We start from the raw sequence: 10,001 nt of genomic DNA on the forward strand, positions 1-10,001 counted from the left end.
GGGGACCTCCAAGGATTCAGCTGAGAAACACTGTTTTAGAGAAGCAAGTTATTGAAAAAGAGTTTAGAAGAGTCATAATGCACACATTTCATTTGGGTCCTCATTTGTGGGAGAAATGAGGATCAGGACAGAAGACGGTGGAAACTCCACACTTTATTTTTATGTATATATAAAAATACATCATACCTCTTTAAATATAACTATGTTCACAAACAGAATGGTTCCGGTGAGCACTTGAGCTGGGCAGTTCCAGGAATCCAGGAACACCTCTGTGTGCACGGTAAGATCAGTAAAAAAAAAAACAAAAATAAAAGGTATGATGCAGAGATATGAAACCATAAAGTCAGCACACAGGAGCACATGTGCCAGGCGGTCTGCAGGCGATGTGCAGGCGGACAAAACGACGGTTGTCTCTGGGCACGACTCTGCCCTCAGCTTTTATCAAAACTGGTCCAGGTCATAAGAAGCAATTCTTTGCATTTTAGGGAAAAAGACTTAAAACTGTAATCTTTAAGAATAAATAAAAATTATCCTAAAGCCCCCCCCGAAGTAACCAGTTTCCTCAGGAGTCCCTGATGATTACCTCCAGATCGTCATCACCATGGCGACCACCTCGTTCTCCGAGGCGTTTGAAGAAGGACACAAAAGCAGAGCCGTCCTGCCTCTCCGACCTGGGTGCCGTGGACTTCTGCCGCCGTAGGAACAGGTGACCCAGACGGAAACTGGGGACAGACTCAGTGACCCCTCCATCCTCTTGGGGACTGGAGGCAATCCCCAGGCCCTGCACAGGCCCCCCCGGCTCATGGTCACTGGACAACAAGAGCACCGTGGGTTTAGAGGCCTCACCTGCGATAGGGGAGGACAGAAAGCTGTCTGCAGGCTTCATTTTTGCCCCCAGGTCCAGGGGAGGGGGTGTGGATCGCGTCAGGGGCATGGTTTCGGTTGGAGGGGGCGTGGCCTGGATGGGAGTTGAGGGTGCCGAGTGCAGCTCACACCAAGATGCCGACAGGGGCATGGAGATGGTGTGACGGCGAGTGGACTTGGGCGTCGTCATGGGCGACAGGCTCAGGATGGTCCGGGGGCTGCCTTCGTCCTGAGGAATGCGATTGGCTGACGGAGTGGCTGCTCCGCCAGGTGACCATGACGCTTGGAGGGGGGACTCCCCAGGAAACAGGCTGCCCCAACGCACCCGGCACGCTAGCTCCGGCGTCCTCGGCTCCTCCTCTGCCACTTCTGCGTCCGCCTCATCTTCCTCCTCCAATGAGAGCTGGCCTGGCTTCTCCAGCCGAGAGCCGTTCCACTTGGGGAGCAAAGCCTGACCCCTCGACCTGCAGGCTTTAGGGGTCGGCGTGTCGTTGATGGAGGGCAGCCCATCCCGGGGCACGCTGGATCTCAGATCCTGCATGGAAGACCAGCTGCTCAGCTGTGGTTCCCCTCGTTCTGGGCTACCCGCGTTCCCGGGCTCGGCAGCCCGGCCCGCCTTCCGGCGAGCGCAGCGGCTGCTCAGGTAGGTGTGCAGGATGCTCTCCAGAGCCACACTTTCCATGTCGCGTTCCATCCTGGAGCAAGTGGCAGTGGAGCGCCGCTTGGTAACATTGCGCTGTCTTTCCTGCTGCCTCCTCCGTTCCTCTGCCTCCTCACGCTCGTGGTTCTCCTGCGTGGCAGGAAGGGAATCAGATAGTCAGCTTCCTTCACTTAGCCACCATGTTCATAACCAAAGGACCTCCATTAAATTAGATAAACTACAACATGCAAATTTAGTTCGGTGGAGCGCGACCATGGTCTTCCAGGACCAGCGACGCCTTGCAGAACAGTGCCCTCTGCTGGCCAAACGGGGCACAGCCTTACCTGCAGAGCCCGCGTGAACTTCTCACAAAAGGAGTGGAAGATGAAGCAGCACTCGTCCAGCTTGAAGAGGCTGGGGTCCTCACAGAAGTACTCTGCCACCACATGACTGACTGAGCTCAGGGCCTGGAAGGACGACTCCACCTCAGCCACCTGGGACTCTGCTTCCTGGAGGCAAACGGGGGGAGGGGGTGATCAAGACGACTGCATGACGACATTTTCATGGACTGTTGTATATTTGCTTGACTTGCAGGCGAAATGTTGAATAATTATTCAATTGCAAAAAATTCTTTAGAGTAAATGTCTCAATGAATGTTAACTCAAAAAGGTAATTAGGATCCTCAAAAAAGCTAATTACGCACTTAAATTGCATCTAAATTCTACACACAGAACATTCTATTCCCAAATTCTACCTGTTATATATATGCAGCGATTAACACAGTGGTGTGAAATAGTCGTGTATTTATTGGCACTAGTCTGAAGAATGTACATGACTAAAAATAAATTTATTTTTAAATAAATTAAATAGTTTAAAAATCAGAAACTGGAAAATAAAAAAGGCACAAAGTGAGTGAGTTACCTAACAGTACAGCCAAGCTAATACCCCATTTAAAAAAAAAAATATTGCCCAGTAAGGTTTAAAAAAACCACACTCAACACACTTTCGGGTGTCTCTCTCGAGGGAGTTTTGCCATCTGACATGCAAACCTTATCTTTGCAAATTTTGCAAAAGACTGTTTGCTCTGTGTCGGTTTTGGAAAATCCAAAAAAAGTTACATATTACCGATGTCAAATTCTTTGTAGGGATCATGTGGTTTATGCTGCTACGTTGCCAAATCGGAAACGTGCTGCATGTTGGGGGGGGGGGGGGGGGGGGGGCGAAAGGGAGAGAGGGGAAGAACTCCAAAGCAGCACCTGGAGACGGATTTGGCTACAGCTTAAGATGCGTGTATGAGCCATACAACTGCAAACTGTAGCCCGATACCAACACAGTCTCCGCGAAAGGCAGACTGAACACAACTTAATCGTTCACAATGTAATACTGTCAAATCACACATCCCTAGCTTGAATTCTCAGTCTCACAATGGAGAAAGGTGCCCCCCTCCCCCCATTATAAACATGCCTATTTGCATAACACCATAAAAACCAAAAGTTGACTAAGTCGTGACAGAAGTCCACATGGTGCATGTCCCTCACCATGAAAAAGCCATCCATCTGCATTTGCAGTTCCTGGTGCTTGGTGGCGTTCACCCTCGCTTCCAGAACTTTCTCCACCTCCCTCCGAAAGTCCATCTCCACTTCCTGCTTAATGATTCTGTACAGGGGAGTCACATGCAGCATCCACTTTAGTCCATTAACACAAGTCCCGCCCAGAGACATACCCAAGCCCTTCAGAAGGTCAGGATGCCTCGCACCTGGCCGCAGCTCTGATGTGTGGAAGCTGCTCTGGGAACTTCAGCAAAGCAGTATCTATCTCCTGTGCTTGCTGAGGATGAGGGAAAATGAGATAGAGAGGACGAGAGGGTCAAGCTCACAAAGCATCACGGTTACATAATGACTTCAATGAGCTTGGAGAATCAAATTATATGTCATCGGTTAAAAAAAATTATTGTGGGTTATATGCAATAAAGGTGAAATATTTAAAAGCATTTTATCTAGTTTTGTCTTGTTAACCTTAAATATGTCATGGGAAATGGTTTAATTTTTATTTATTTTTAAATAAATAAATAAATAAAAACCATGAACTAGAGCCAATCATTTTAAAAGGTGACTTCAACTACGCTACACCAATTAAAGAGAGAGAGGCGTGTTCCCATGAGGCACGAGAAGGTGGCATGGAGACCACGCATAGCCCTGTGACTGACTGCGAGAGAGCAGGTCCTGGTCCTCACCATGGCCACGTAGTGCATGAGGTTCATGCCTGGCTTGTTGGCCTTTGTGTCTACCAGCTTCAGCAGGGAGGACATCCGGAAGCCAATAGCGCTGCCAGCATAGCCGCCCTGGGAGGGGGGGCAGCACTGAATCATCACAATCATTAAAAGGCTTCTGACAAATCAATACACAAGGGCTGGACTGCTGGAGTTTCACACTTGTTGCATCATAGACCCTGACGAAAGAACGTAGATCAAGGCAGCTGTCAAGTCCCACTGGAGTACAGTCTGCTACGCCATGCACCTGACTGGTCACGATGGAAACTTCACCTCACCGGCGTATAAACTTACAGCGTTCATGTAGTTGCCGGCTTTCAGTACCAACCGGATGACTGAGTGCAGGTCGTCACAGTTCAGCAGCTCTGGAGAGAAGACGCAGCGATCAACAACGCAGTGCACCCCCCCCCCCAACCGCCGGCAAGAAGGCAACCTTGTGTAAAAACGGGCCAGGAATGGGTACGGACATGGGAGGCACGCGGGCGGCCGACGTCACCGTGGGGTATGAGCGTGATCGCTCCTCATCGCGCCTTACCATTGGCAGCCGTTGTCATGACTGTGACAGCCTCCTTTATCTCCTCCATCAGCGGAAAGAACTCCTCCCTGAGGACCATGCTGTGGAGCCGCTCCTCGTAGCTGAAAGGAATCATGGGATAGGGAAGGATCCTTTTAGGAGGTTCCTACAGCACGTCACAGAGCCACACATTTCAGACATAGCTTAGAGCTACACCGCTAATGCTTATGATGAAGGCAAAGGCGGGGGTGGGGGGTGGGGGCCTAACCATGGACAGAACAGGTACTTACTTAGGGCTCCTTAGTAGGGGGGGGCTCATCCTTGGATGACCAAACGGTAACAAGGTAACAAGTACTTACCCAGGCACCTTAACCAGCTTAACCATGAAGTGATCCGCCTCTGTCAGCTGGGAGCAATCGCCGTTAAACGCACTCAGCAACTTCACCTGAAAGCGCACAGCAGACACGTGCCAGACGCACTGTTCATATAACCGGAGCACAGCTGCCACGTCTGTGCGTAACGGTGAAGTCGGTATCTATTTCAAGGTCACGCAGAGGCAGACGGGACTCCTTCAGTGATAAAAGCAGCGCTTGCCATCCCATGTTTAAAGACAAGAGCGCGTGCTCACCTCCTCCACCTCAGGCAGAAGCTTGCACAACTCTCTCAACTTGCCCGTTCCAAAAGTCATCCAGTTGCCTTGTCGGATGTCCCTGATCAATTCCATTACCGGCCTACAAAGGTCACAAAAAGCAAATAGATTTCTGTTAACAGTGCCCTGGGGTTCAGCTGCAGAAGGCAAGGAGATATCTCAATACAATTCCTCAGAAGCTGGCCAGCACAGACCAAGTTTATAAAGATCCCTAAAAACACACAAGTATTACAGTTTTAATTTAAAGTTTAAAATTCAGAGTCTATACCTCCGTAAAATGAACAAACTGTACACTGACAATCGCAGTGAAAACACGAAAACAAAAGCACTCTGGGCAGGGGCAAAGCTAGGATATTTTAAGGTGGGGAGGGTACAAGAGGGGGCATAATTCATACAGAGAGGCCAACCTTATCAGCCAATGAAATGTTTTGAGTTGGCCACTGTCAGGTAGGGGCACGCCGGTAGCCAATCAGCTTTCAGCTGAGGCCAGTGGCCCAGTGCCTATATACATCACTGACTGATACTCAGTGATCTTATCTCAGTGCATAAACAGTGTCAGGATCGGGTCCCTTTCCAGTCACTGCCGCAGGATTTACTCATAGATGCTCACCGTTTGAACTGTTTCAGAAAGATGCCAATGTTCATGCACTTCTTGGAATTTAGGATGGAAATCTGCAAGAAGAAAGGTGGCTATTAAATTCAACTACTTCAGCAGAAGTACATTAAAGCAGATTAACAGTGAATAAGGAGGAAAGCCACATTATCCAGGCATGAAAACTGACATAACACGGTTATTCATGCAATAAGAAGCACACTCCCTTCTAAACTTACAACGATAATTTCAGGGCTCCAGAAACCAAGTGGTTCCTTCTACAAACAGCCCCCAAGCAAAATTTACCCTCCTGTAACTCAGGGAAACAGGACAGAGAATTCCAGCCAAATCAGAAGTAGTTTTCATTAAAAAGCGAACTCGCTGAACAGTTTTCGGAACAGACTTAATGGTGACATGATCAAAGAGCATCACATTTTGAACGAGGGCAGACTAGGAGCAACGGAAGAGAGGAGGCAGAGAGACCCGTGTCAGCTTGGTACTGCTGCACTCAATGTTTCCCTGGTTCAACTAATAAGCGACTGACAGTTTATTGCAGGGCTATTCAAATGGCGGCCCTCAGAGGCCGAGCCCTGCTAATCTCCCAGCCTCCCTTTACCGGTGAGCCAGGTGTGCAGCCTCTGTGGCCAATCAGAATCAGTAACTATTAAACTAGCTACCTGGGAGAACCGAAAACAAGGCCTGGATTTGGAATGGAGGGGCAGATTCGGAGAGCCCTGCCATATTGTAACATCACAGGTTATGCGTCATACAGTTTCTTTTCTTTCCCCTGTCCTCATGTCCACCTTCTCAGGTGGGGGGGTGGGGGGGGGGGGTTGCGGGATGTACAGTATCAGGACCCCATCAACCTGCCCTTTTCAGAAATACATCCATCTGTCATTATGTACATTACTACGCCCCAAATGAGACAAGTTCAGCTGCCAAAGTCACATTTGAGGTTCTGGATGTTGGCTGCCTAAAATTCCACAGGGCAAGGAAATGGACGCAGAGATGACCGTGTACATACATCAGCATTAACAGCCATTAAGGCGCCAAATGATCCTGGAAACTGGTATTTTCTGCCAGTTTTGCATAGGGCATATTTACATCTGATATCCTCTCCTATATATAGACACACAGACACAAAGTTATGTGCTAAGTAGGGTTGCAAAATTCTGGGAATTTTCCATTAATCATCATACATTTCCTATAATTTCCAAGGAAAGTTTCCAACTTGGAATAGTTCCAAAATTCCCCGGGGGGAGGGGGGGGGGGTACTGTTTATGTAATTACAGTACCGTTTCCACGATTCTAAGTATTCACACACCATGTCATGCCGCTCTTCAACACTGCTGATGCTGAACTTTGCCATAAAGTTCATTTAAAGTGAAAATAGTATCTTATTATCTCTACCACTCAAGAACCCTCCAGAACCCGCCAGAACCCACCAGAACCCGCCACACACAAAGCAAGAAACTACACAAAGCAAACTGCGTTCCAATTTTGTGTCAAGAAATATTAACTAGACAATATGTAGGGTGTCAATGATTGGCTAAAGCAGAAGCATTATGCGCAGTAGGAAGAGGGGGCGGGGTTTGCACGCACCATCTCTGTCGTCATGGTAACACTCGTGCCCTTGCAGTCACTGATGGGCCGGGCAGCGTCACGGCGGCTGAAGAGCTCCTCCATGCACTTCGTGTCCAGCGGGAAATCCTCACGCGCCCGTGAGGCCGTCCACACGTTCCGCTTGCCCAGTACACGTTGCCACGGTAACGTATCCCAGTTGAAGTTGCGCATCTTGGACTGGCGGTGGCCAGCCCGGCTGAAATGGCCTCCGTGCACACCGACGGCATTGGTCGGACCAGGCGGCGGAGGCGGAAGAGGGGGCGGCGGAGGAGGGGGAGGAGGCGGAGGAGGTGCGCCCATGGTCAAGGACCCCACCTCACCTGGTGAGGGCTGGGAAGGGAGAGGAGACGGAGGCTGGCCGACAAGCATGGCGACATCACCATCCATCAGAGATGTGCGGGTGGCTGGGGGTTTGGGGGGGGGGGATAGAGGCAGCAAGCTGCCAACTCAGTCACCCTTCACAAAGCTAATCCCAAGGCAACAATTTAAAAGTCAAGGGTACTTGTGACTGACAGCAGAGTCGCCTTCTTGTCCTCTTCTTCCAGCTGTGGCTGCAACAAAGACACAGAAACGTTTCCAAATTGCAATAATTATAAGGAATGATTTTTCCCGTTAAGTTTAATTTGCACATATTCCCTTGCTTTCGTCCTGCACCAGAAAACATTTTGCGTCAAACACTCGAGGCATCACCTGCGGTGTTTTATGTCGGATGCGCGGAGTGAAACTCGCCGAGTTGCCCGCAGACGCGCGGCTCCGCTTATCGGATTCGTGGAAACGGCAACGCGAATCCGACGCGCCCAGTAGCCGCCGCGAACTGCCGAGCTTTGCATGTTCATGACAAGCAACAGGCACCGTCTTAATGATGACGGCACTAATATATTTCCGAAAGTTTCCGAAAACGCGTAACGTTACAGGTGCACGGAAGCTGCAGTATATAGGAACTCAAACACCACAAAACAAACGGCAAGTTATTGTCGGCTAAACATGCTCGGCAATTCTCATGCCTTCATATTCATTTTGGTGTTTCAGTAACACCAGTCTGCTTTGGCATGACGCATATAAACAGTGGCACCGAAACCCGCGTTATGCAGCCGCGAAACTACGCTTTGAAAGCAGACCAGCGTTTATTTATCAACATTTTCATCCGATTTGTCCCGATTCCTCCCTTAAAGTCTATTTGGAGTAACAATTCACCATCGCGCTCCTATTCTTTTCTTATTTAAATTTTACAATGTTGAGATAAACGTATTACCATTCAATACAAACAAACTAGACAACACAAAAAACAGTCGGAAAACAAGGCCAGCATTGAACAAGAGTAGCGTAAAGAGGGAATTGATGTAATAATCGGAAAACGGCTAATTGTCGGCCGCTGACAACCTCTTAACGGTCCGGGGGGAACTTTAAAAAATGCCTCAATTTTAAATAAACCCGACTAGGCAGCTTTAAATGAGGGGAAATACTCACCAGGTAGCGGCTTGGCATTAACACAGTTCACCGTGCATGGTTCCCCAGCAGCGCGACCCCCGGCGGCCCCAAGCTGCTGACCTCCTTTACGCGCCGCCAGCGCCGCCCCCAATCGATGGTTCTGCTCCCCTGCGGCTCCCGGACCGCATAGACAATGAGCAGGACGAAACCGCGGCCCCTGCTTCCAAATAACATATATAGTACCTATGAATACCTATCAGGACCTATGAATATCAATGAGACGCAAAAAGGATGTTTCAGTGGCACCTATTAGATCATCGCAGTGCCAATGTTTTTTTTATATTTTGTTTGCAATTAGTTGCACTAAATCCTATTATTTTACTGGGATCATCGCTCTTGTGCTGTTTTATAGACTTGAACTGGCTCATTTGCAGGGTTGCCAACTTTGGTCAGCTGGCTGGAGTGAGATACTCCAGTTGAAACAAGTCTGCAGACACACGTACATGCATTTACATGTACGTAACAGTGTTACTGCCCCTTAAATAGTCTGTGGGATTTGCAAAGCTTACGATGTTTATAATGGAATATTACAGATTTGCCGTCTGATTTCCTGCGTTCGCGTGAGAGCTGGCAACCCTGCGTTTGCGTGAGAGCTGGCAACCCTGCATTTGCAGACACTCCCAGTCTCTGCTTCGGCGTTTTCAAAGAACGAAAGAAACGCTGATACCATTACATGTGTTCGAAAGGAAGGTGTTAGTGGGTTCAGTTAGGCTGCTAATTGGATTAGTTTGCCTCATCAACAAACAATAGCCATGTCCGATTGATCAGTCTATGTATCTTTAAAGCGTAATTACGGAACTATTTGTGAATCCATAAAGTTGTAACAAATAATCTACCTCCAGTAATATCAAAAGTTACATTTGTTCACAAGGATTAAAAGGTTTCGCGAGTCATCTCCGCTACTGACAGCAGAAAACAACAAAGCACATTCTCCATCGTAACATAAGGTTTTTATCTCTCTGCAGGAGATTACTGACAAGAGAGTTTGATACTGGGAAGGCACAGCTTAGTCATTTAAATACAAAGGTCTGTGCGGAACTGCGCAAGGTCCTTACTGGCGAAGTGAGACCTTTACGCTGGACCACTGCGTGTTGGACTAGGGCCTGATTATAATATCGGCGTCCGGGAGGCGCTGCTGTAAATACCCCTGTGTGCTGAGGCATATTCTGGGGGCTTCACCTTCTTGCGCCTCCCCTCCCCGGTCCAACGTGCGTTTAGCTCCCTGTCCATCCCAAAAGTAGTACATGTTTTCTACAGGCTGCAGTTTTTTAGTAATCCTTACTAGTCAATCACTGTAATATTGTTTTTTTGTTAATACTTTACTTAACTTTTATCTCAAGTAGAGACTGCATTTGTTCATGA

The 10,001-nt window shown here is 48.5% G+C and overlaps 1 protein-coding gene across 4 annotated transcripts; it reads right to left on the bottom strand.

The window, feature by feature from the left end:
• Positions 1 to 78: 78 nt before the first annotated feature.
• Positions 79 to 8,971, bottom strand: fhdc3 (FH2 domain containing 3). Of its 4 annotated transcripts, none has more exons than XM_048984469.1 (13): positions 8,619 to 8,971; positions 7,654 to 7,702; positions 7,131 to 7,481; positions 5,547 to 5,608; positions 4,916 to 5,018; positions 4,647 to 4,732; positions 4,309 to 4,409; positions 4,068 to 4,138; positions 3,738 to 3,845; positions 3,261 to 3,331; positions 3,043 to 3,160; positions 1,849 to 2,013; positions 79 to 1,654 (listed from the first exon to the last, which is right to left on the bottom strand). In XM_048984469.1, the coding sequence occupies exons 3-13, from the start codon at positions 7,449 to 7,451 to the stop codon at positions 563 to 565; spliced, it is 2,298 nt and encodes a 765-aa protein (XP_048840426.1). In that variant the 5' UTR covers positions 7,452 to 7,481; positions 7,654 to 7,702; positions 8,619 to 8,971; the 3' UTR covers positions 79 to 562. The 4 variants fall into 4 exon arrangements, with proteins under 4 accessions (XP_048840426.1, XP_048840423.1, XP_048840424.1 ...); XM_048984466.1 differs by lacking the exon at positions 8,619 to 8,971 and adding an exon at positions 7,842 to 8,525; XM_048984467.1 differs by having other exon boundaries at positions 7,131 to 7,702; positions 8,619 to 8,970.
• Positions 8,972 to 10,001: the final 1,030 nt, after the last annotated feature.

Source organism: Brienomyrus brachyistius, chromosome 18 (genome assembly GCF_023856365.1).
Source record: "Brienomyrus brachyistius isolate T26 chromosome 18, BBRACH_0.4, whole genome shotgun sequence".
NCBI classification, from domain to species: Eukaryota; Metazoa; Chordata; class Actinopteri; order Osteoglossiformes; family Mormyridae; genus Brienomyrus; species Brienomyrus brachyistius.

Excerpts from the sequence above, each read along its gene's own strand:
- fhdc3 (XM_048984466.1), bottom strand. The coding sequence starts at position 7,987 with ATGAACATGCAAAGCTCGGCAGTTCGCGGCGGCTACTGGGCGCGTCGG. Across the intron at positions 4,410-4,646 it reads AAGCTGGTTAAGGTGCCTGG|CTACGAGGAGCGGCTCCACA; the intron begins GTAAGTACTTGT and ends GATTCCTTTCAG. Across the intron at positions 3,332-3,737 it reads TCATGCACTACGTGGCCATG|CAAGCACAGGAGATAGATAC; the intron begins GTGAGGACCAGG and ends CCTCATCCTCAG.